This window comes from Styela clava, chromosome 11 (genome assembly GCF_964204865.1).
Source record: "Styela clava chromosome 11, kaStyClav1.hap1.2, whole genome shotgun sequence".
Taxonomy (NCBI): Eukaryota; Metazoa; Chordata; class Ascidiacea; order Stolidobranchia; family Styelidae; genus Styela; species Styela clava.
This window is the reverse complement of record NC_135260.1, coordinates 20,638,902-20,665,421: the sequence shown is the minus strand read 5'-3', so window position 1 is coordinate 20,665,421 and position 26,520 is coordinate 20,638,902. Positions and strand designations below refer to the sequence as shown.

The window sequence follows — 26,520 nt, the reverse complement described above, 5'->3', positions numbered from 1 at the left end:
GAATTATACTGGCCATCATATTCACTGCATGGTTAAAGGACCAAGTAGATAAAGTTTCCAATGAGCGAATAATATGTTATTAAACTTTTGTCTATAGATAATATACCTATAATTACTAATTATACTTATGGATTGTGCTCCTCCGAGCGGAAGCTTGAAGCAAAACTATTTTAGTATTGATGATATTTTAATGTCAAGTGAAAAAGTTCCATGTAGCTTTCTTTTGCCAGTGTTTGGTTTGGGTTTTCTGGATCCAGGAAGTGGTAAAAAGGACATAACCGAAGGTATTGCAGCAGTTGAATATTATGTATTGTTGCAGTATGCAAATTTTACATAATTCCAATTTTAAATTACAGGACTGTTTTTATGAAGTTTCATCACACTTTTTTTTAAGAAGCCACTGTTCAGGCTGTTACATAAATCTCTATCTACGTTAGTCATTCGGGATGGACCTATTTCTCTCGCATTTAATCCAATTTTAATAGATTAAGTTGAACCTATTTTTTCCACTGGTGCATATCACTTATGAAGGTTCATTCTCTTACGAGTATGCCAGCTAGCTCGAATGTTGTGAAATGCATTATTTAAATTTAACAAAATACCATTGAGTTTGTCTGGCTATCCACTAGCTACATGTATTATTATATAAACCGTGTAGTATAATTCCTGGTTCACACATTCTGATAATGCAAAGCTAATCTTCAGGTACAAAGATGGATTTGCCATTATGGCTTGCATCATCACTTGGAGCAAATCCTAAAAGAAAACTTGTATCTGTAGAAATAACAAAACCTTACAGAGAAGTTTATAGAGAAATTCTGAAGGTATTTTGAAAACTAATATTCTAATGAAATTTTTGTAGACAGAAGGTATTATGTGTATATTGTACAAACAACAATTCATATTGAATATTTATATAGGAATATGGGTATGGTAACAAGCTGATTAGCGGGCTAACTATTGAAGCTCAATTTTCACTTCTTTTATAGTTCACTTCTCTGTTATTAGCCTTTTCCAGCCATAGTCGTGGTCCCTCATTTAATAAACACAAAAATTTGTCAAATAATATTTTATTTAATTTATGAACCTTGTGTGTGCTATGTTTGGTTTTGCTGCATTCTCTCCTCATATTTTGCATGTGGCTCTGTTCATTCCCTGTTTGGTTATTTCTCTTTACATTCAACAACATAGGCTGATGCATCAGTTGTAGATCTACATAAACTCGGTCCATATTATTATGCAATGGGACAACAAATGCTGGTTTTTAATGCAGATGAATCTGTGTTTGTTGCAAGAAGTCTAGTTCAGGTAACTTATTCATGTTCTTTTCTTAGGCACAGGATTATTGTTACATTAGGAGGTGTTTCACATATTCCTCTCGAAAGATGATTTTAGTAAAGCAACTGTGAAAGGGATCAAAATATTCTCAATTTGTTAATGCTCAGCCTAATTTGTTTCACACGCACTGGGGTAGGGTTTGGATCTATGAGATTTCAATAGTTGGGCCCAATATGATGTGCTTCCATGTCACCTATATCACTTCCTTGTAAAAATCTTGAGGGGATAGTTTCAAATACATCTTGAATTAGGTTTCATTCTTCAATGCAGGCATTTGCTGATAGATTTCGCAGGATAATGGATTGGTCAACCAATGCATTCAAATTTGACAGTAATAGACATAAAGAAAAACTGGATGAAGTTGAACGAAATTTATTTGAAGTTGGACAAAAAAGTCTTCATAGTCATATGAAATGGGAGGTGGGAACTAGCCATAAATTAACTGCTTCTGAAATGGTAATCAGGCATAGAAAACGAAAGCGCGATGCTGAGTAAGGACTGTTTTCTGTAAGCTGATTACTATACCAGCCAATGAGTACTGACTTGCTGATCTGTGCACGACATGACATGAATGTCTGAAGAGTGAATTGGGGTATGGTTAAAGATACTAAGATGTTGAGCTAAAATCATTCAAGCACCAGACTAATAAAGAATGGTATCACAGTGTTGAGGCAAATTATAAATTCTTATTGCCCATGTACTCTCTGAAATCCATCTGTTACATTCAAAATGTAGAAATTGTCATATACTTTCGTAAATTTTATTTACTCATTTAATAACATTTGGCATATATCATATTGGCATTATTGCAACTTAAAATCATGACGATCAAAAATAATTACATAAAAACATAAGTACATACAACAATGAATTTCAAAAGTTAAAGGATGATGGACACAGTTTCATTAGTACCAGCACCGATTTCCGACTTTGGGTGGAACAACCTTTTTTCCAAGCTTGTGTGCCAGCACCATATAAGTGCTCTTCATGTCATCAAGATTAATATAACAACCCTGGTAAGGTAGATGTCAAATTTAAGAATACTATTTTGAGGGCTAATGTTTGATGAAATTCAAGTTTAAAATCTAGTGACAAACCATTGAAAATATATACTGTTTTTGCCCTCTTTTAAAATAAAACATTGAGATAACATGCAATGGATAGTGATAGGGGAGTTCTGCGTTAGTGTGTTATATCACTAGATGCTGGTGAACAATCCAACAAAATTATCCTAGTTGCTTCACAAGTTTGTGATTGGACACTATATATGCCCCCAAACTCAGTCACCTGTAAATGACGTTTTCCTTCTTTCGTATTATATTCCTTACGAGCATGGGCCATTCTTCTGTTGTTGAAGATTATCAAGTCTCCAGGCTTCATTCGGAAGCAAAACTATATATCGAATCAAACGTTTATAGTCTTTTATTGAAAAGCCATCATATTCTCATATTCCAAAGTAATATTAGAGTCAGGGATGGCCAATTCGAATATCGGAATTAGCGTTCATAAGAATATCGGATATTTGTGTGACGTCACACATTTTCGACGCCGCTTTCACGACGTTTCCGTTGAATGAAAACATTCTCGATAGAAACTTGCGCGTGATTGTTTTCATCACTCATCAGCGTACCGTGTTATTTAGGCCGTAAACGCCTTTACGTTTGTGTTATTTTCTCTAAAACGAAAATTTTCCACAAATTTGTTCCACGATAACGATGACAATTATTTCATTTTTGTACGCGCACGGAATTGTGAACTGGTAAATACGTTCATCGGCGGCGAGTTTCTAAAGACGCAACTTTTTGATTGAAAAGCAGCAATTTAAAATACTGAAAATAAAACCGCAAACAATATAAGTTTTATTGAGGCCCGCGAAAATTTAAAAAACGCTTTTCTAGGCAGTGAAAATCGTAAAATTACGTGTGCCTCTGGCACACATTATGTTTGGTCAGCGTTTAGAAATATATCGTCACGAATTGAGGGCGGGATTTGCCTGATTATCCATTACTTCAAATTGCCGTCGAATATTTTCGTGTTAACATGATACAAGGTTTGGAGCGTGACTTTTTTCGGGCTGTGAGGATGTATATAATATAATTAATCCAAAGTATATTCAATCAATTTTATTGTGATGAAATGAATTTTACTCTGAGTAACAGCAGATTTATGGATTTTTCGAACGGTTTTATTAGAAATAATCAGGTTCGCAGCATTTCGATTGAGCGGAGTCACTGTTAACAAGTACATCTAAATATTTGCCGAATTCGCAAAATACGGATCAAAACATTATTTAATCGGCAATTTACCACACGTTTTTATTTTTATGACCGCGGATTGCAATGGTATATAGGAGTGGTAAGGATTTTATTTTGTCGACGCAACCGCAGGTTAAATTGAAGACAATTAAATTAATAAAGCAAGACATTTTAAACAAGAGAGCTATGCTCAAATATATGGACACGTAGAGTCACATAATTTTGATGACGTCATAGCGAAAAAAAAAGTAATAGCCTTCTGGAGAAAATTTTTATCTTTAACCACTGAAAATTTCAAAGCAATTGGTCCAGTATTCGAAGAGAAAAGCGACTTTTTAAAAACGTGTCAAAGAACAACAACAACATAATATTGAAACGATCGTTATGTCCACTACGTGTCCAATATGCCCGTGTCGGTCACGAATTCATCACTTTGCACAACAGAAAAATATACATTCGTTGTCATATTATTTGTTGTAAAAGTCGACTCTTTTAACAGGTGGCATAATCGCGGCGATGAATATCTATTTTTAATTTACTGCTAAACTTTATATGTATATTCATTATATGAAATGATTTATACTCTACAATTTAAGAGAATTTTATATCATTATTTGAGATTTTTCTAACGGCGATAACGAGTTGGAAAGATTGCAAAAATACGTATTAAAATTAAATACATCAGGCAGTTTGTCTCGTACTTTTAGGTCACAGATCGCCGTTCACCGAATAGTAATGTTTTTTTTGACGTAAGAAGAAGCAACCGCGAGTTACGTTGGACACATTAAATTAATATCTAAAAATATTATAGAATCTCGTAGTTGTCATGGATTGAATATTTTACGTGACAGGATGATCATTATACGCTGAAAAAGACGGCTTTTTAACGAGCGAGGAATCGCGATGGGTGTTGCAGGCGACAATATGTTACACATAATAACAATATGGTTCACATAAATTAATATACAAATATACTGGTAGGTAGTAGAATACTCTAGGCTTAAATATTAGAATTTTTAAGGGCATAATGAATTTTCGATTGTTGTTGCTTGTTTCAGTTGCCTGTATTGCCAATAAATTTTATTACTCTCAGAAAATATACACAATTATCTGAATACAAGTAGTATTTTTGTCAATAGACTTGACTATTATCGTATTATCATGGTACCAATGATAGGAAGCGTCAGACAACTCCTTGTCTATCTTTTCATATGGTCATTTGTACTAAGTGAATAATTTTAATAAACTGACTGTGCCACAAGTTGCTATTATTTTTTATTGATAGCTATAAACTATCAATTACTTTGTGTACATATACTGTTGGTTTGTGGTTTTATTCTGATATTTCTATTAAAGCTCATTACCTAATTTACTGGGTTTTAATAAACTAAAACAAAAATGTGTTATTTTCGATTTTAGAATGTATTCGGAAGTCCAGATTCGAAAACATTATTTTAGAATGTATTCGGAATAGTTTAGTATTCGGAAATGGCCATCCCTGATTAGAGTCTTATGTTGCTGATATAATGTCTTGTCGGGGTGAATATACTGGCCAAAGTCGCCTCGCTATCGTGCTTTATGTTCGAAGAAGTTTAGGTGACAAAACTGGGTGTTCCAATGCGTATTAATTAACCTTTACTTACTTTACTCACACCCACCAATGCGCCCTTACTGTAACACGTTATCACTAATTATGGGATCTTGATCTATTTATAAGCCCGCCAAAGATGGCATGAATATTATGTCAAAAATAAGATTTAGTAAGATTATAGCATGGATAGATTTCATTTATACCTCTAATTCCTTTCTCCGTAATATTCTCAAGAAATGCACGTACGCTTTGAAGTATCTCTCTTCATCTTCGAATCGAACTCTTAACGCTCCTTCCACTCCCGGGTTCCAGTAGATTGCCACAGTCTGAAACAAGCAAGTTCGGTTTCAATATTGTATATTGTATTTCATATTTATCACAGGGGAGGTCGTTAAGATAGCTTGTTCATACAGTCTGAAACAAGCAAGTTCGGTTTCAATATTGTAGATTGTATTTCATATTTATCACAGGGGAGGTCGTTAAGATAGCTTGTTCATACAGTCTGAAACAAGCAAGTTCGGTTTCAATATTGTAGATTGTATTTCATATTTATCACAAGGGAGGTCGTTAAGATAGCTTGTTCATATGGTGTACCACGGCCTCTCGTGGGGTTATCGGTAGCAGTCCATATCGGGCATAGAATTAGTTGGTCAGTTATTTGTTTTGGATGCATGGACTTGATGGTGGAGGAACCCCAAACCGACCTACTACGTTCACCTGAACCACTCCGCGGTTCCAACTTTCCACCTCGCGCAAAATTGTCCTCCACGGGATAATTGAACCCGCACAGGGTAATCGGAGGTGCGTATTTCTAACGTTGGCACGGTGCGCCATACCGCCGAGCTTTTGTGTATATGTATCAAAATAATAATTTGCACCAAAACTACGAAAAAACGACCCAAATTAGCGCTATCACAGAAGCATGCATATATATATGAAAAAAGGTTACCTATTACCATGTTCTGACAGGACGAAGAGGCGCGATCTCCTGGATGAATGAAAATGACCGAGTTTATCCGAGACAATTCAAATTGTACGCGATTGCGGCATGTGGAAGTCAGCCTATTTCTAATGTTATTAAGCATTCAGATTTGATTAATACTAAATATTCGGCCCCTGTTTTGGAATACACCGTTCAAAGCCGTTCTACAGCAATATTCTGAATTGGATGAATTTGACAAAATTGCCCACGACTGCAAGTGCTAGCCTCAGTTCAACAAAGCTTAGACTTGACTTACGTTTCCAAAGTAATCAACTTCAATATGCGTCCTTGTATGCTCGTACCAAGCTGGGTTGGGGCGGTTCAAATCCTTTGTTTGAAACGTACCAGGAACTGTACATAGCACTTTGAAGTTTTCGGGAGATTCCTTTTTTAATATATCCGCCACGTGAAATAAATCTACCAGCTGTGATTCACCACCTTTGATTGAATCGTCGAATCTGAACATAGTTACGTAAAGTTCTAAATGCTAGTGCACACACGGAACATATGTATATATATTTTTTTTTCAGTGTGGACGAAAAGTCGGTTGAAACTTTTATCTGTATATATGGGTCTGTACCAAAAATAGAAGAGCAATTCTCGCCATAGTATATCTCTTCATCCACTCCTAATAGAACTTACATTATGCTCGAAAATTTGCGTATCTTATCTCTTATATATATATAGTTATATTCATCGCTATCAAATACGATAGAAATTTATTTAAAAATGTTGCTCAAAGTATCGGCTCAGAAGTTAATAAAAACCCGGAAGCTGGCAAATTCTCGTAGCTGTATATGTACTTCAAATGTCTTTTAATGCATCACACAGACATCTGGTTTCAACTACTGGAAATTATTTTGGAAGTAAAAAGCAGCTTAGGAAATATAAAATAAGGATAATTGTTGTATTCTGTAAATGTGAAACAAGGCACCATTTGGAATTATTATTCGATATCAAAATTCACATTCTAAGTCAATCGGGAGCTCAGTATGTGCACAAAGATGGCGCACAACCTGAACATAGTATGTGTACCAGATTAGGGTTCAGGTTGTGCGCCATCTTGATGCACATACTTCGGGAGTGCCGTCAATCGCGCAAGTATGTATGTATGTATGTGGCTACATGGCGAATACAAGGGCAGATCAATAGATATATAAAACATGCGTAGTTGCGTATTAAGTTTTTATAAAGATTACAAAATTTCATGTTACTACAATAATTTTTTGTCCAATTTCGCATCTGATAATTTTTAAATGAAATTATTAAATTAGGGAAATAGTATCGTGATGAAAATGTTGTAGGCCTACTCGGAAATCTTACTCAAGAGCATGAAGAAGTTGGACTCCCGGCATTGCTTCATAGTACGGTAAATCTTGATGGTAGGGAAGTCCCAAACTGGTATATGCCGAGTTATAAGGATCCGGCTCATACTTGACATCAAAGAACTAAATAAAAACGAAACAGTAAGCAAATTGCATCATCGTATTAATGGTTCCAGAGGTCGGGATATGTGCCTAAATCGATTTCTGAGCTTTACGGCTGACTTGTATGTATATTCATTTCCGAATCCTATTTTGCGCTGTTGTATCCAAATACTGCAAAGTTTTTAATATGGTATTGGAAAAACTAAATAAAAATAGCAGATATTTACGCTCACAACATCCTTAACACACGCTGATCGTCGAGCATCACACCCCTTCTATTTCAATTAAATTTCTTTTAGGGGATGGCCAAGTTTGATCGTCTACTTTGTGTACTTACTCAGATTATCGTCACAATTTGTATTTGCTTTTGGAACCATAGCAATCCATTGACGCCGGCGATTGTATCATTGATTTATAACAAAAATAAATAACAAATTCGCAATTGTACAATCGCAACTACAACAACTCAATATTGAAAACGAGATTCTTTCTCAACTGCACTTACTTTTTCGTACAGAGTCGATCGAATATAACCAAACATTTCGCCAACCTACAAACAGAAATTTTTAGATTTTTGAATAAGTCCTATATATATATATATATATATAAGTACAACAATATATTACCGATTTTACTGCATATGCTAGAATGATGACGAAAAAACCTAAAACGTTTATTTTCGTTCGATGAAAATTTCTAAGCATACTTTGCGTGTCTAAATGATGCTGAAATGGTTGGTTAATTTGCTCTTGTCAACTCCCGTTTTCGCCAACATATAACTAGGACAGTATGGAGAATTGGATGTATGGTCCTAATCCTAACCGAAGTTCCCAAAGTCCTAATCCTTCCCAAAGTGAATAGAAACTAGCAAAGCGTGCTTATGCGCACGCAATTTAAAAGTATTGCACATTAAGGATATTCTATGATTGAATTCACACCAAATTCTCACCTTGAGCACTGTTAGACTCTCCCTCGTGACATTTTCTATCACGCAGAAACCAACGTCAACAATTTGCTTAAGGCATCTAAAATGAACAATTAAGTCGAAATAGAATCGCAATACAATTATTGTGCCATTCAAATTTAATTTTTCGCCTACTCAAACTTTCCCTCTTGAGATTGTAGAGAGTCATAACAAACTCTTGGAACAGAAGTGGTTGCAGGGTTTGCAAAGTTGAAGTTGCTCCGAGCAATGTCGGCTTTTAGACACGAATCACAGTTGCAGTTTTCCTTCAGCCATTCAAAAGGTATAGCTGTCTCGTGATTTTCCATAACCTCTTTGTCGATTTGCACATGCAAAACGCCATCTGTTAACAACATATTCATTTAATGATATAGCCTGGATTTTCTTCTAAACCCTTGAATATATTGACCAAAATGACATCTAACTCAAATTGATAAAACGAGAAGGAAAAATACAAAAACGTACTTAAAAGTTATGGCCATATATACTGATACAAAATCATTAGTGAAATAGAGGAATATCACATTCACATATATATTAGTATTTTGATGTTTTCCTTTCGTTTTGATTGTCAACTCCCGTCATCACACCTTATAAGTACGCCTCTGTGAAGTACTTTCGTTGAATAGCGCAGGTAGCCAATCAAATTTCAGCAAAACTCACTTTCGATTGTCACTAAAACGTGGTTCTGGGCAAGGTTCGGCACTAAGCTAGACCAGTGGTTCAACCGCTGGGCAGACGCTTTTATCGTTTCTTTGTTTTTCTGTGGGCGCAACCGCTACGCTGCCTTGCTTTATTGGGCGATTTCTCTCCGCCGTTATATCGCGCGTTTGATATGTGGTATTAATTTCCCGGCGACGCCTTGGCGTCGAGTAATCGTTTTTCAGATTCCCAATCATCGCGAAATCGCTTTGTTGAATCCTGCGAGTTTCAAAGACCTGAAACTTTTAACCACCCCTCCATAAAAGTAAATACAGTCAGTTACATAAGTATATCATACTTGACAACATAATAAATGTTTTTTAAGCAAAAATATTAAGCATGGAGTATTCCCAATTTTTTGCACCGTACGCCAAGCATCGAAGTACTTTCGAACAAAGAATGTCCCATTATTCAAAAAAGTGTTGACGGCTTCCACAAAGCCGAGAAAAAAATGACTTGGTCACTTACCATTCACCATTTTTTCATGCTTCGTGTCAATAAATTTGATATGTTGTTGCTGGTCCGCGAAATCATTATGTCAGATTTTACCGGTCCTCTGAGGTTGGGAAACAATGAGCTAGATGAGGGGTTGCCAACCTGCTTTCGACCGCGATCAACTAAAATCGTCAAAATAGTTCGCGATCGACTGAAATTCTAAAACAATTGGTCCAGTATTCGAAGAGAAAAGCGATTTTATGGTGACTAAGAAGAATGTCAACAAGAACAACTACATAATATTGAAACGATCGTTATGTACACTGACGTGTCCAAAAACGTATGAGTACTGAATATGCAGATAGCTGCACTGCACACACGCATACAAAATATTCTTTGGGCACATTCTTAATGAAATTGTCACAAAAATTTGTATTCCTAATGTCCCATTTCATTTGTTAATATGATTATGTAATTGTACCAGGAGTAAATGTATCATCATGATATTCAAGATTTATTCAAATCATACAATTCAGATTTGAGACCTTTTTAAATTTTAGTCATAAGTTTTAAAAATCCCTCAAAAAAACTCGCTAAGTATCCATGTATTATAGGAACAGTGAAAAATCAATATGCCCAAACCATAAATGTTAAATGACTGCTGAAACTTCCTAATTTACAATTTTCTACCTGCATGGAACTGGTTCAAGGCAATTTTTGATGTATGTTGTGAAATTCACTAAACATCAGACGCCATCGACTACTCGAGACAAGGCGATCGACCGGCCGATCGCGATCGACGTGTTGGCCATCTCTGAGCTAGTCGACAAGTGGTGCACGTTGCGAAACATGCGCAAATATTATTCATCTACCACAAACCAACAATAGTGCCGAACAGACTTTGCAATTCAGCAAAACAGAGTTTGAAATTATACAAACAGAGCTAAGGGTAAATCGTCATATGACCTAGATTCACCAAGGCCCCAAAAAAAAAAACGGTATAATGAGATTACATTACACGGATAAACCTCGCCCGTGAGACTTTGAACTGTCAACAAATAGTACCGGTTCGAATCTATACGTTTGATTTCTCGACCATTAACGCCTCGCCGCAAAATACAATTTCGGCACGTTTGACAATGTTTTCACATTCCCTATGTCTATACGAATAAATCATATCGCTCATGATCAGCCGATAGGATTTCTGCTTCGACCTGTTCATCAAAAAGTAGAAACTAGAGTTAATTAATTATTTCCAACTCGCCTTTCCCTTGAGCGCTTGTTAAATATAGTTCGTCGTCAAATTCATCCTTATCAAGTGGGAACATTCCAGAAAATTCAGGAACACATCGTTTGCATCGACAGTGAAACCGTAGCCACTTGACATTGCATCTATAAGCAAGAGGGATATGTATGAAAAAGTGCAATTGTTCGATAAGACATAATACTTAAGATCGATTCGCATCATTTGCATGTAGTTGCGGTTGCAGCAAACTAGTATTGTCCCATCGACGAAATGTTGGGTCACTGTGCTATTTTATTGAACATATCTCTCTCTATATATATATTATAACGGGCAATGTTCTTTTGACCTTGTCCTCTAATAAAAAGTTTTTAGTCGTCAGACTCGGTTGGACGTGAGCTTTCGTGTACTTAACTCCCAATTTTGCAGTGTGATTCCTTATAGTAGTGATTCACAACATTTTATATCTCATCACCCCTTTCCGAAGGCATTTAAGCACACATGACCTCCCTTTATCATTACAGTGGTATTCATAGTGTTACTTTGATTAGTAGATTCCAAATCCCATTATGTTCAAACAATCCATGCTCAACTAAGGAAAAAAAACACCCTGTGAAATAACCTTATCAATGAAACTAGGAAAAACGGGGAGTTTACTGGTTAAAGAAAAATCAGTTTTGCGCCTGGCTAGTGGCCCCCCTCCAACTGCTCTCCGGGCCCCCTTGGTGGGCCACGGGCTCCCGATCGGAAACCACTGCCTTATAGTCTCTGTAGCTGTTGGCATTTTTGTGGACATGACATTGCTTTTGGAACATTTCTTAAAAAATTAAATACTATACACGTCACCGTGAGGGTAAGTATCGTCAGTTGGTGTGAAGACGCCCAATTTGAATTTTACGAAATGTTCGATACCATGCAATGTTTCTCTTCTCAAAAAGAAAACTACGGTTAATAATTTAAATGTCGCTGGACCAAATTTACAGCTTTTGTCGAGCTTACACTTCTAACTGCTGCGTACTAATAGTAAAATATACGCTAGTTCTAGTGGCAGTCATGAATTGTTATTTTGACACATTTGAAAGTTGCATATCACGCAACTGTATTGCGGCCAACGAAGCCTCGTAAATACATCAAACCTGTGTTTCCATGCTTATTTATTATGAAGATGATATTACATCATTGGGATAAATAAACAAACATATCCACATACGTACGTACATGCAAATCTTTCTCACAAAATTAGATAACCGACAACCGATACCAACATGCATAAACTTGAAAAACACGCTTTCTTGGATCGATTTTCTGTTCGTGACATATTCCTCAATTCATTTATATCTACATACCTGCTGGTATGAGTGGGATCCCACAACACATTTACTGCTGTCTTGTCCGCATTGATCTCAATTTTAGGTGTGAAAGCCATTGTTCCACTTTATTGCATACTCGACGAGTGCAGCGTAGGAATAAATCTCACAGCCAGGCTGATTAGTGCGAAGCTAGTAGCACGCTTTCTTCCAATTTTGTGCAGTGGTGCGTTAAATCTCACCTTTGTGTCGTGTTGGTGCGAAGGCGAAGCCACCAAATATATATTGTAATTTTAAGCAATGATATTAGGTTTGAGACACCACTACTTTGAGCGGAAAAAGACCACAAATGATTGATTGATTTCATCAATAGGCGAACTATTTCAACAACTGAGCTGGCTTTTGGGGAATACGAAATCCATTTCCCCAAACAACTTTTTATTTGAAACAACAAATATTTACAACGCAATCTGAATCAGTAAAATACATCGCCACGATTAAAAGCCCACCATTCGCCTTCCGTGAACTATGCTCGCCGCAAATAGATTTCTTTCACAACATTTCTTTTTATCATCGATTTTGTTCATCGGTCTACAAGTGATTTAGATAACAATGAGCAATGTTCAGATATGTGGTAGAGACATGAGGGTTCAATAAAACCAATTTTGTACATCACATAAGCTAGCAAGATTATGAATTTTATGATACAGATGATTGTATACTGTAATACCATTTGTAGAAATTAGCAATTTGGTATAAATGACACACTTAACAGAACATACAGACAAGTATACTTTCCATCTGTAAAACTTTTAGGTATGAAACCATGAAACTCCGCTATCTGATTACTATAGTGATCTCCATGAATGCGATATTTCAATAAAAAATTACTTTATAAAATATCGTCACGCTAATAACCGAATTGCGTAAGTCAGTTTTGGCGATTTTGAGTTTTTTATAAAATAGGTATTTATGTAATGCTGCGCACCTGTCTGTTAACTCAGATTATATTTTAAGAATTCCGAAACCCATAAAATTGGAGATTTAGTATGACATGCACATTTGTTTCGTCATAATGAATTATCATTGTCACCGCTGGACTATTGTGACGTCACAAAGGCAAAATAACCTCTCAAAGTATTTTCGGGTTTTTGCATCATTATATTTATTTCCACGACCTGCTGCGTTGTAGGTTCGCGCTATTTTCGTCAGAAATCACTTCGTTATCTCAGAATTTCATATTTTCAACCCTTCTTCGATGGCAACAATCTTTTGATCAACCTTGCACATATTTCATGCGACGATTTGTTTGTCCGTTATATGAAGTTGCTTTTTCCCCATACTTCATCAAATTTTCATGGTTTCAACTTAAACAAAAATTGGTGACTTAATCTAGCTGATGCATTTCATAGTTCGGCAGATAAGGGGCCTTTTAAGGTCCAACATTGTTTTCAGACATTAAGTTTTTTTTATTTGTGATTATTCATCTTGGGATCATTGCCTATCATTTTTACGGGGGTGTGAGGTTTGCAGACTTGAGCAATTTTTTTACGGCTTGATATTTGTATTAGTGTTTTTCGTCAAATCTGTGCACCATAATGACGCACAACCTGAAATCTAACCTCGTACACGTACTATGTTCAGGTTATGCGCCATCTTGGTGCACATACTACGGAAGCACCAAATCTACTAGGAAATAAAATCAATAACTATTAGGTATTTGTTAAAAAAAAATCGTACCGAAAATATTTTCAGGCGATCCAGCTTTAAGTCGCGACTCGCGAACCATAGACAGGGAAACACTGTTGGAACACACGCGTAAAATAAAGAGTACTATTTCAAAATACCCGCTATTGTTGCAATTAACAACACAGGCCTGCTGATGCAGTCGACAGTGGTTCAAGTGGATTGCGCATAGTTTGTGCGCAAATATATACTCGGTGGAAAACAGTCAATTATTTGTTAACAAGGATTGTTATGCAACGGGATGATGACGACGATGCAGTGAAAGATAATGCTATCACGGGAACACGAATGATAAAATTGCTACATTTTATAGTATATCCGTGAGAAAGAATGTAATTCATGTTTATGTTGCATGCCAATGCTTTTCAAACTACCAAAGACCCTCAACACTTTTGCTTCTTCTCTTCTATAAAAATACATAGATATTATATATTCGCATTCCCATCTGTTTGTTCGTGCTCTCAGATAACCGATCCGGAGTCCCCTTTTAAGAAACCCTGTCATACACTAAAAGAGGCGACCGTGGTTCTCTTGCCTGTTGTCATGCTGTCCCCCGAATTCAGTTACAACAAAAAAAAATCACGGAAACGGGTTTTAGATTTTATTATTTCATTTAATATTCTTGACCATGAATGATATACGGGTGGTAAAAAAGTTATTCCAACTACATGATGAATATTTTGTATGTAACTTTGTTTGACAGATCCCCAAGAGATCTAGTTACAAACATCAAAAACATGAGGCCAAAAAATTACACTAAATTGACTATTTGGTGATATGCATTTGTTGATGATTTTATGTGTTTGTTTTGGAAGATTAATGACAGAATCAGTTGTGGTTGTTGGGGATGTTTTTTAAAAAAAAGGTTGAATGGAAAAAGGCTTCACAAAATGTCAAGGTTTGAGAGTAGTGGAGAAGTAGAAAAAATACTCCCATGTTTTCTTCATTTGATAACCACGCCACAGAACTTCTCCGATAAATATACGCAGCAATTGCGAGAGGCGGAAATGCCAAGATGGGATTTCATCACAGTGCAAACCAATATTAGCGATTGTTAGATATATTTGCGCATTCTCATCTGAACTGCGTGGAAAAGATTATACTTGTCTACAAACTTAAAAAGCTATGCCAGATGAGCGTCATATTATCGAATATCAGTAAAGGAATAGTGCAATGGGAAAAAAACATATAAGGCATAACTTTCAGTGATATGCAATCAAAAAATCTTATTGTAGGATGTATATTTAATAACATTTCATCAAGCTAACCGCAGTCCGAAACTTTTTGTCTCTGGCTGAGCTTAGATACCAATTGGCACTCATGTAAACTGGTAAAAGGCAGGTTTCATATTAAAACGCCACGGGATGAAGCAGATGAAATGAGTATCCATTCCCCAACTGTCATTTGAGCGGGTACTGCTGTTTATATTGCAGATAATACTGATCTTTTTGTATTAAAGATTCACTGGCATCATCGATTTAAGGATGTCAAATGATGGATATCAATAAACCAGTTGAAAACCAACACGCAATATTACAAAACTTACTCCCAACACGCGGTTTGAATTAATGAAAAAGCTGAAACTTGTATTCTTTAGAACAACATACAAATTCTATGGGATGAAATCATACACAAAAGCTCGTCAAAAACCTATAGGTCAATAAACAAGTGGAATTTGATGCATGTGCGCGTTACCACGTACAACCGAAGCACTCAGGAAATGTGTGTTGTGTACTATAGTGATCAAAGTGTTTGACTCAACTATGTTGGCATACCAGGTGCACATCTCGGTTTCGCATACCCTCTATCTCCACAAGGATATATTAATTTGGCCAAAGTCAATGCTGAACCTGAAAGTTTCCGGTTCTTCCAAAAGAAAACACGTTACACATTGTTAGATACCAGTGGATGGTTTTACATGGCCTTGTTCGGAGTGAAAGACGAGGTCGAATATTCCAATCCATTTCAACTAATAAAATATTTCCCAAGTCCCGAAGCTTTAAGCAGGAAAACGAAATGCCCGCGGCAACACAAATGTAGTTTAAAGAGTGCAAAAGAAAGTGGCTAGATGCTGGCAATGAATCTTGGCTTATATTAGTGCAATAAACTACCATTCATTGTACTAAAATTGAATTTCTGACATTGTAAGGAGATTTAATGTTACTATGTATTCAAAAGTAACTCATGTAATTAAGAAATAATTTTTTTTAACAAAAAGATGCTCCCGAAGTATTCGTACCAAGATGGCGCACAACCTGAATATTGTATGTGTACCCGGTTGGAGTTCAGGATGTACGTCATCTTGGTAAGAATACTTCCGGACGTCTTAAAATTCACTTAGAAAAAATGCTCAGCATTATATACTCCACACTCACCTGGGTATCGTTATTTATGTCATCGATATTATATCCAAACAATCAAAAAAACTTTATGTTTCAAAACGAGCTTCGGCCACGAATCTGCCGGACTACCAAGTCCTGAAACATACTTTGATGGAAAATGCGAGGAGCACGGAAATTATACACCGGAAGATGATAATTTGATGAGTCTTACAATTTGTTAATCGCGATGTCGATATGCGTTCGATTATGATTGATCTTGTTCAGTTTTTATCATTGTTATTGGTGTGTATCAATACTTTGGTTTCCGGAGGTGATAAGCTAGATAGATGAAGCACTCAAAACTGAACTGTGAAACTAAAACTAGGTAGGTGTTTACAAAAAATACGCTGACCAGTGGGTAAAACTCTAAATTTTGTTATTTACTACAAGCTGGGTTCGTGCCTTTGGCATATTGCGAAAATGTTTTCAAACATTACATTATATAGACTAAATGTTAAAACGGGGTCAACGTCATGAGCAAATTGTATTCCAATGGAAGTCATAGGCAACTGTTAGATACATTATATAGTATCTGTCTCGGGCAACACCACAAAAGATCTACTTCTCATAAAATTGTGTACACCTCATAGTTATTATGTACTTGTTGAGATCTTACGTCAATTCGTCACAGCACACTGTTCATTCCCATTAGCGCCAAAACTGCGTATACACGCATGTTGACGCGAAAAAACGATTGATTGATCTGTCAAGATGCCATGGAACACGACATTGTCAATTGAGATAAATTTATGCTGCATGTTTAGCCGTTACAAGTAGTTTTAATGTGAAAGAAGCGTTTAGGCTCCAATATCACTCAGTTTGTATTTAAAATGTGTGGAAACTTTTTGGTTATTCTCTTCTGCCTGACGACGCATGTGGATGCCGTAATCAACAGACATACGAACGAGAAAAGTCAGCCATATGAATATTTTAATACGAAAACTTTGTATGACAGAGTGCGAGGGAAACTACCAAACGATCACAGTGAAGTCCCCAAAGGTATTTTGGTTACGTTCGTGAAGGATACACTTACCGTTAGATTGTTCTGGTCTTAGAGTGCAAGATGGCGAAGGGGTTGAATTTTAACTTGCGTGGAATTAGGTTTCACTATTATCACATCACGCAGAACTGTCTCACGTTCTGTTTTTGAGGCGTTTAAAAAATGTAATTATTCATCTGTCTGAGTAAGATCTATAATAAAAATCGCGGTGTGCAATGAAAATTTTTAAAAATTCATGTGTTTGTGTATATTTTCTGGGACACTTTCAAATTTGTTTTTACTATTGTTTGTGTATTGGCATAAACGCTACTCTCTCACAAAAACACGTTGATTGTGGAGAAATTTGCAAAAAAATTGCCGATTGGAACATTCCATCCTTACTATTTGTGTAAACTAATATTTTCAGGATGCAACCTGGTTCACATTGTTTTATTATCGCGTCATGGATCAAGATATCCCGGCAAAGAGGATTATGAAATTATGAAAACGTTTTATGATATAACAGCAATATTAAATTCTACAGGAAATGCTGAATTATCGTTTAAATATCTCCAGGTAGAAGCCATTTTTATTCAAATTCTGTATATTTCAACGCCACTCTTTACCAAGGAATGCACATTTTAATCACACATATAAAGTCCGAGACAAATAATATGTATTGTTATATGAATATGCAAGACTGAATATGAAATACAGTAAATGAATATTTACATATGACATGGCATGCCTGAACCCTTTTCTTTTCAGAATTACATATTATATATAAATATATCAACATTTTACAGCATTTTGGATGACTGTTCATTTAGTTATTGCATTCGGCGTGATCGAATATATTATTAATTTTTATATAACACAAGGTTAAATAATAATGAAAAATTTATCAAATTCATATTCAGAAACTTCGAAACTGGAAAATCTGGTTTGATGACACAGTCGACGACGAAACCCTCGCTCCCACCGGATATTCAGAAATACATGGAATAACCCGCAGATTAGCAAAAGCATTCCCTGAAATTCTGTCCAAAGAAAAACTTGATGCAAATAAATACAGGTGAAAAATTCATATCCGAAAAATGTCATTGTGACTTACAATGTAACGTAATATTCAAAATTCAAAAAATGAACCTTTCAAACCTTAATATTTTTCACGTGTGATTTGGCATAGTCTAGGGCAGGCTTTACCACTGTAATTCCACAGTGCAGTATCTGGTATCAAACCACGTACTACTAGGCATATCGTTGTCTTCTACAAAATACTTGGACCATCAATATTCGACTTAAATAAAGTCTTATCTCTCATTAATTAATGGAAATTGATAATCCAAATACACTATACTTTTTTTCAAATATATATGCTCAATTTTCAATAGACATACATATGGTTGTGTCTCCTTATCCGACCCAACTGTCAATGGTCCTGATCCTAAATTAACTTTGGTTCGACTCTAAAAAGAAAAATTTCTTTGTTTGCAATCCTTTATGACATAAATTCAGAATTATATCATCCAATACGACAAGAACAATACAGTCCTCAAAAGCATTTCTCGACGGAATATTCAATACGGCAAAATCGAGACCTAACATTGAAATTGACGATATGCTTTTGCATTCGGACCAACATTGCAGAAAATGGATAAAATCAGTCAGGGAAAATTTAACAGTGACAGTCGAGGCCCAAAAGTTTTTAAATAGTAAGTGATGAAGACAACTCGCACTGTTTGACGATTTAGCCTAGAATATCTGTCATTTTTGTACATAGCATGAAACTAAACAAACGAGAATATCGGTCGGAGACCGAAGACTTATCGATCGAAGGTTTGAGGATCCCCAAGACAGCGCTCTTACTTCATAGTGACACCATGTGTCCCATCACTAAATAATTAATAACTCGCTGATTATACGACATAATCCATCGAAAATCAATAGACTTCTGATCCGAGCTATAATGAATGCACATGCAAAATTTGGAGCAGATTCAACCTCGCTTTCATGAGATATCGCGTGCATCTAGCAGACAGACAGACAAACAAACAAACAAACAGACAAATACCTATCAACATACTTAACGATCTTAAGATCGATAAGTAGCAATAACCATAATTTTAAATCAGAGCATGTGAAGGATCACATTAATCAAAATGTCTACCCACAAGGCACTGGAAATATCAATCCATTTGTTTTATCATTGTCCTCGGGGAAAGAAATATATTCATACCTTTTACTGTTGACTTAAAAATGATTTTAAACATTGAGGTTCGTATGTTTCTTCAATTGTTGAAAAAGTGTCGAAGCGACTTGGAATTCAACAATCTCATCTATCAAACGAACTAATACAATTTTTGAAAAAGGAAGGATGCGCTGAACAGGAATGGGCAACTGGAAAGCCAAGTCCGTGGTGCTCAGTTTTCGAGAAACCCGATCTACAAGGTAAGAGAGATTGACTAATTACTTGAAAACGCTGTTATTGTAACAATAATTTTATACAGTAGTTTTATGATAAACTAAATAATTATGTAAGAAAACGACTTTATAGAGGCTTTCAACAGATCTGATCAGCGAAGAGGATTTATGAGACAAACAACTCGAGCTCACATTTTTGGGCAAAAAATGTTAAATAGAAAGATGAATTTTTGAAATGACATAACGCAATATATAACAATTTCCGCCAATAAATTTGGAATCTGTTTTGGTCCATGTTTGTTGAATGTATCTGCTAGGGAAAATGTTAATAAATAACCCAGCATGGTCATGTTCGAGGCTCTTTGAATTTGCCTAAAATGTTCACATCACCCAATTCACTGCTTTCTTCTTTAAATTGTTAATTCAGTTCTTGAATACTATGAAGATTTAGAGAATTACTTCACCAAGAGCTTTCCTCATAAAGTCAACTACAAGCAAAGTTGCCAATTGAAAAACTTCATATTATCTGCGCTGAACAACGCGTCGTCTGACAGTGAATTACTTGGTCATTTTTTATTTGGCCATTCCTTCACGTTAATGTCTACAATGACTGAAATGAAACTCATACAGGTGACAATTATAGCAGTTTATGATGACATATTTTATAGAAATATGGAATGAAAATTATATAAATAAAAACAACATTATAATATATAAAAAGGTGCTGGCCACTGGTTAGTCCGTTGTGCCTAACTAAATATAGTAAGTATCCTTGCAGGATAAAATTTTTGTATTATTTAATTAAGTAATTCCCTTTATATATATTCTAGCAAATCCTATTACTTACAGTATAAACATCGTATTCTATTAAGTCCAATCAGGCAACTGAAATATAAACAAATATCAAGATATGAAATTGAACCTTTATGTTACAAATCCCGATTCATTAACGGGTCTATACTTCTTAGAATGATGGTCCTTTTACAAGTGCTAACTACTTACAGAAGAAAAACAGGAAGTACAGAACTTCATTTTACACGCCTGGTTCCGCAAACGTGATATTTCTTTTATATGAATGTGGAGGTGGGTGATAGTATGGAATTTTTTTTATCGATATATAGATTCAGTCTTGCAAAATCTTATCATCGACAAAGTATTCACTCAAGTTAGCATGAACTGCCTGACATCTTTTTCATAGAAATTTCTGGCTCTTTCAGTAGATTAACTGTAAGTTCTCGATTATAAGCTTACTTCAATTTGGTGGTACACAACCCCACTTTTTGCAAAATTGTACAAAAATCATATTTCACAGCTACCAAGCACAACGTTTACATTTTTCTTACTTGCAATCTATAATTAAACGACAATTTAAAGTTGTGTGATTTTTCAGAAGATAAAAAGAAGAAGTTGAAAATATTCATGAATGAGAAATTTATTAACATGCCGCTCGATAAACCAGCCGGAGAACTATGGGACTTAGACGATGCCCTTGAATATTATCGTTTCAAAAATCAAAAAAATTGTCAATGGAGAAAAATTTGTGACAAAATAGATAATACATTATGAACTATTACTAACAATAATAACAACATTATTTGGCGATATTGTTATGTTGCTATGACACCCATTGTTTAATTGTACATGCAATTTCCCTTCTTGTTGAATAGTTTGATAAATGCTTGTTCGAGGAATTCTGACCTTCAGACGAAACGTAGACGAATAAATTTGTGGTAGTGTGCTGCAAGACACTTGAATCACTTAGTCATTATTCAATCACTTCGTATTTTTGCTTTACGTTTTTTGTGAAACCTTTAACATTAAAATTTCCTTGCCGGTTGAAGATCATGAGGACAGCAAAAGTTCTACTGAAGCTGTGACAGCAACTTTGTATAATGAAAATAATTATTTATTTTGATATATGAAAACGGTCTAACGTACGGAATACTTTATCTATTTAATACCGTTTATAACATGTTCTTCCTTTGGTAGTGTTTGTTAATATTCTGGAAAATAAAATCACATGAATTTATTAAATATATCTAACCACAGGCTTGTCCATGAGACATATTTTTCTGTCCCATCTCATAGCAATTTATGCCTGTCTCATCTTTTTATTTTTTACGGATCATGACGAGTCTGGAATCCAGCCCAAAGTCTTCATACCGGGTGTCTCAAAAATGTCGTGTCCCACTTGTCCCGCATGTCCTACGTGTCCCACGTGTTCCGCTTGTCCCACTTTTCCCGCTTGTCCCACTTGCAATTCAGTAAAGGGTATTTCCTTTCCTCCAATCCCGACTCAATCACTTTAATTATATATTTAATTAGAGCATTGAAAAGCAAATTAGAATCTATTACCATTAATTCACAACGAGTTACGTGTAAGAATTATCATATTTTTCAATTTCTAATTTCGAATAAAGCGCGCCAACACCGTTTTGTAAATTTAGAATTCTCGAACCAGATAAGTACGATTGGTAAATTTTGTATTCTATGAAAATTTTCCAAGATATTGTGGACGGGGAGAAATATTAATTTGACCACGTAGAAATGCCATTATTGCCGATTTATTCAAGTGTTTATTATCAGTGTTTTATTCCAAAGCTGAGTTACGTGAATTCTCAACACTGAGTGTTCAAGAGATTACCAATTTGCGGAGTTTTTAATTATTATTATTTAATACGAAAGTAACATGAACACAATATAAAATTAAAAGCATAAATAAGTCAACTATCAACTTCACAAATATCGCATTCCGGGGTCGGTAATACTGTTCGCTTAAAATCGGGACCTTAATTTACAAATTGTAATACAAATCCTACAAAAAAGATAAAATGCAGCATAAAATTAATTTGTGTTGTGAATGCACTCTTTAATAGTTGTCTTTGACATCGTCGACGATGTAAAATCAAATTTTTGTCCAAAAAATAAAAGCCTAACTACGATATCCGCCGTTGCATGAGAATTCGCGCGGTGACAAAAATATTTACTGCGGCCTTGGATTATGACAAAATTATTGAATAAAAAACGCCGCATTGTTGCGAAGTTTTCAGTCTTCAAGTAAATTCCGAAAAATAAAATTGTCACGGCGATCGTTTCGGCGTTTCGACATCCCGATTACGGTTGTTTGAAATATTCTCATATGAATGAGATGTTTATCATACATCTCATTCACCAGATATTTTGTCTATATATATTTCGTTTCCCTCATAAAACAGTCGTCGTGATCATTCGCTCGTTAAAAAAAACGACTTTTTCAGTGAGACTCTTCTGTGGCGTACAATAAATACTCAATTCATGGTAATTACCTTGTGTCTAACGTAACTCGCGGTGGCGACTTTTAAATACATTGCTACTCTAAAAAAACAGATGTAATATGTGGACATAAACACATGAGATAAGCTGTCTAATTATACTTAGGTTTGATAGGTATGTTTGCAATCTTGCTAATTCGTTATCACCGCTAGAAATCCGTATTTTTGCCATTTTGCGAATTAGAGAAATCTGTACTTGTAACACCGATCCACTCAATCGCAATGCTGCCACTCAGATTATTTTTAAGATTAAACCGGTGTAATCTCACGACGTAAAATTTATTTTAGTACAATGAAAATCGATCAGATTAATTAATTTATCATCACAATTAATTTATGGTATTTATTGAGTTTGGGTTTTACGCCGTCAACTGGGCGTTTTATATACAATGGATTTGAGAAGCCGAATTGATTTATGAAATGTCCAAAGTACCAAAATGAGAGACATCAGAGAGATTTGATTATCTGGGGCCAAAACTTAGTAGTTACTTTTTCTTTTTACCGTATGTTCTTTTGACGATTGTTGAGGATTCTGTGGATGTTGTTGTATCCTCTCTGGTTCTTCTGCTGTTATCGTCTGTAAGGTCCACAATTGGCGGCGGTTTGTTCGTCTCGAGGTTTGCTGGTGCTGAAGTTGTGGCTTCCGGTGTTGTTTCGAAGACCGACGAACACGTGGAGTCACAAAACTCGAAGTCATTGATTTTAACTTTAACGTAGGCGTTGCCCTTCGGAATGAGGTGGAACAGAGTATTCCCAATGGTTGAGGACTTTTTTAATCTGTAAATTTGCCTCGATGGTTTCGATAGTAGTTGAGGCGATGGTGTTCTGATGGGACTGACGACGTTGTTGACATCCTTGCATTCGGACCAGTGTTTAATTTCTTTTAAGCAATTTAAATTGGAGTCGGAAGTAGAAAACTCACATACGTCATTAATTGCTTCAGCAGGTTGGACGACATTTTGGGTTTGTTCATGTGAGCTTGTTTGCATGGGGATTCTCTGTCGAGGGTTGTTCCATCCATTGGTCGGCTGGGTAGTCACCCTTTCTTCGTTGGCAATCTTTTCGAATGTGACCCGTTGCTTTGCAATATTTGCAGACAGCCTCGTTCTAACATACGGAAAATACGTGCCCTGTTGTTAGGCACCTTCCACATGTATGGGTGTACCACTCACGCGGAAGGAATTTTTTGCATTTGAAGCCATCTACTATTACGTATTCATTGCATCAATTATTAAATGCTAATGGTAACAGTTTAAGTAAAAATTTATTAAATTAGGTATTGGTACTAAGTAGTAGTTATTGGAACATATTGGTTATTAGGGGGTGAGCAAGGATAAAAAGAATTGAGGATGTTTTTTTATAAGATCCTTCGAGATTGACACGGAAGATTCATCAGAGTCAGTCTTTGTAAACTTTTCCACATATTTCACGTCATTCGATGATTGTGATGTAGCCTAAAAAAGAGAAAACAATCTGCGAGTAGGTGTTTAGAAAGGTGACCGTACATTTGAACCCATGTACATTTGAACCCATGCGTATATCCACGGGTTCAATCTATATGCGGGTGCTAAAACCCATGGGTTAGGGTTCGTATGGGTTTAACTATCCGTGAAACAAAAAAATACCATAGGTGCAATAGCATACAAGTGTAATTGTCATGGGTTCAAATGTACGTGGGTTCAAATGTAATGGAACCGTTTAGAAAAATTGCATATATGGAGACATGGTGACCTATTAAATATTAGGAGATAAATGAAATTGTTCAATTGATTTTAGGAGGTATTGATCATTAAGTTCTTATCACTTCATATTGGTGTTTGGAGGACCCAAAAGAAATTTCTGTTAGGGACACAATTATGACACCATGCAAAAACACTCAACTTTGACCATATCACACTATCTACACTTTGGTCAACAAGTCAAGAAAAATCCAATATAGTTCGACTGCTTGCCCAGTTACAATACTTGGAATCCTGCAGGAACTATATGCTGTCTACAACCTTCATCATAATGTAACACTATTTAAGCAGAAAACGAAAGCCATGGATGTGTATTAAGAATGATCCCAAACCAAGAAAAGAAGCATGACATGCAATTGTCAGAATGTGAACAGCTATTCATAAAAAATACCATCCAAATGTGTCAGTTACCACCTGATAAAGCAAAGCACACACACACACACACACATATATATATATATATATATATATACAGAAAATTTGAGCAATGCGAATAAAATATATTTCATTCAAACTAGTTCATTCAAATGTTACTGAATCAGGATATTTTATGTGGAACTGCCACAGATTTGTATCGTCACAACATGAATTGATTTTTTGCGTGTATCCTGTGCGTCCTCTGACTCAGAGAATCTTCACCCAAATTATAAACAGTTCATTTTGACGTAAAGTAAACATAGAAGGATAGAACAAAACAATGAGTAAGATTCTACTCAAGAACTATGAAATGAAAAAGGGCCTTGGGAGGCATAAAAGCAGCACAATAGAATATAGACTATAGCAGCATTCACATTGCAGCTATGTGACCAACAGTTCATTCTATTTTTGGTTGTTTCATTGAAATAAACTTCTAATTTTTGATAATATAGTTGAGATGTTTTGAAAAAGGCGTTTCAAAGAACCATGTTTGATACATATAATACAGATGAACTTTTATACAAAGCAAACCCATATACGAACAACACGTTTTCCTATTTGTTACAGGTAAATTAGAAAAATCACGAAACGTTTATGGTCATAATGAGCATGATTTCAATTGTTGAATTACTCTTACTATTGTCATCAATTGCACTGATAACAAATGCAAGTCAGAAAAGCTGTATTTCAGAGGGCATGGAAATCGATGCTGGAAAGGTACGGTGGAGATGGAGATAACAACTCAAATTGAGACTAAATTGTAGAAGTGTGTTGAACCCACTTGTTTTTGCTGATTTTAATGAAAAACATGACTCTTTAAGTTAATATTAGAGTAATTACTTCCAATCCGTTATTAGTCAAAACCATTTTTGTGTAACTAGTATTAAATTCTAATCAACCAATGCTAACATACACCGTGTTTCCCAAATATAAGACAGGGTCTTATTTTAATTTTCTTTCGAAAAATAACACTAGGGCTTATATGGGAGGATGCCATTTATCAAAAACAAAATTACGAAGTAGAAAATTACGAGATTTTCAAATATACAAAATATGAAACCCGATATCCATTTACTTAAAAATAACACGTTTTTATTAAACAAAAAACTGCCATTATTCAAAATTGACCATATCATCATCCTCTGGAATGTCATGTCAGTCACTAGATTCATAAATTCCAATGAAGATTTTACTCATTGAACCTTTTCCGTTCTCATGCGTTTTAGTTTAACCATTTGAAACGTGTAAGAGAGATTTCTTGCCTTCGATTAGGTCAAAA

The 26,520-nt window shown here is 35.5% G+C and overlaps 3 protein-coding genes across 4 annotated transcripts; 2 read left to right on the top strand and 1 right to left on the bottom strand.

The window, feature by feature from the left end:
• The first annotated feature begins 80 nt into the window (after positions 1-80).
• On the top strand, positions 81-4,996 carry LOC120348204 (DNA replication complex GINS protein PSF3-like). Its single transcript, XM_039418334.2, has 4 exons — positions 81-284; positions 706-824; positions 1,192-1,308; positions 1,609-4,996. Exons 1-4 carry the CDS (start codon positions 128-130, stop codon positions 1,831-1,833), a joined length of 618 nt encoding a protein of 205 aa, XP_039274268.1. The 5' UTR covers positions 81-127; the 3' UTR covers positions 1,834-4,996.
• LOC120348203 (putative gamma-butyrobetaine dioxygenase) lies at positions 2,084-12,443 on the bottom strand. The gene is made up of 10 exons (XM_039418333.2): positions 12,284-12,443; positions 10,959-11,086; positions 8,693-8,900; positions 8,543-8,618; positions 8,099-8,143; positions 7,490-7,614; positions 6,423-6,624; positions 5,388-5,510; positions 2,626-2,730; positions 2,084-2,351 (listed from the first exon to the last, which is right to left on the bottom strand). Exons 1-10 carry the CDS (start codon positions 12,361-12,363, stop codon positions 2,244-2,246), a joined length of 1,200 nt encoding a protein of 399 aa, XP_039274267.2. The 5' UTR covers positions 12,364-12,443; the 3' UTR covers positions 2,084-2,243.
• Positions 12,444-17,055: 4,612 nt separating this feature from the next.
• On the top strand, positions 17,056-22,192 carry LOC120348202 (multiple inositol polyphosphate phosphatase 1-like). 2 transcript variants are annotated; one of them, XM_039418332.2, is made up of 8 exons: positions 17,056-17,370; positions 17,778-17,926; positions 18,271-18,425; positions 18,869-19,065; positions 19,628-19,801; positions 20,202-20,404; positions 20,779-20,857; positions 21,165-22,192. In XM_039418332.2, exons 1-8 carry the CDS (start codon positions 17,202-17,204, stop codon positions 21,338-21,340), a joined length of 1,302 nt encoding a protein of 433 aa, XP_039274266.2. In that variant the 5' UTR covers positions 17,056-17,201; the 3' UTR covers positions 21,341-22,192. The 2 variants fall into 2 exon arrangements, with proteins under 2 accessions (XP_039274266.2, XP_039274263.2); XM_039418329.2 differs by having other exon boundaries at positions 17,077-17,370; positions 20,743-20,857.
• The last annotated feature ends 4,328 nt before the right edge of the window (positions 22,193-26,520 follow it).

What these genes read in the sequence shown, in the direction of transcription:
- LOC120348204 (XM_039418334.2), top strand. Translation starts at nt 128, where the DNA reads ATGGATTGTGCTCCTCCGAGCGGAAGCTTGAAGCAAAACTATTTTAGT. An exon ending in TAAAAAGGACATAACCGAAG is followed by an intron (nt 285 to 705) that starts GTATTGCAGCAG and finishes GCTAATCTTCAG; the next exon opens with GTACAAAGATGGATTTGCCA. An exon ending in TTGCAAGAAGTCTAGTTCAG is followed by an intron (nt 1,309 to 1,608) that starts GTAACTTATTCA and finishes TCTTCAATGCAG; the next exon opens with GCATTTGCTGATAGATTTCG.
- LOC120348202 (XM_039418329.2), top strand. Translation starts at nt 17,202, where the DNA reads ATGTGTGGAAACTTTTTGGTTATTCTCTTCTGCCTGACGACGCATGTG. An exon ending in GGCCCAAAAGTTTTTAAATA is followed by an intron (nt 19,066 to 19,627) that starts GTAAGTGATGAA and finishes TTAAACATTGAG; the next exon opens with GTTCGTATGTTTCTTCAATT. An exon ending in CTGAAATGAAACTCATACAG is followed by an intron (nt 20,405 to 20,742) that starts GTGACAATTATA and finishes TATACTTCTTAG; the next exon opens with AATGATGGTCCTTTTACAAG.
- LOC120348203 (XM_039418333.2), bottom strand. Translation starts at nt 12,363, where the DNA reads ATGGCTTTCACACCTAAAATTGAGATCAATGCGGACAAGACAGCAGTA. An exon ending in AACAAGCGCTCAAGGGAAAG is followed by an intron (nt 8,901 to 10,958) that starts GCGAGTTGGAAA and finishes TGTTGTTAACAG; the next exon opens with ATGGCGTTTTGCATGTGCAA. An exon ending in AAGTTGATTACTTTGGAAAC is followed by an intron (nt 5,511 to 6,422) that starts GTAAGTCAAGTC and finishes TGCTTGTTTCAG; the next exon opens with ACTGTGGCAATCTACTGGAA.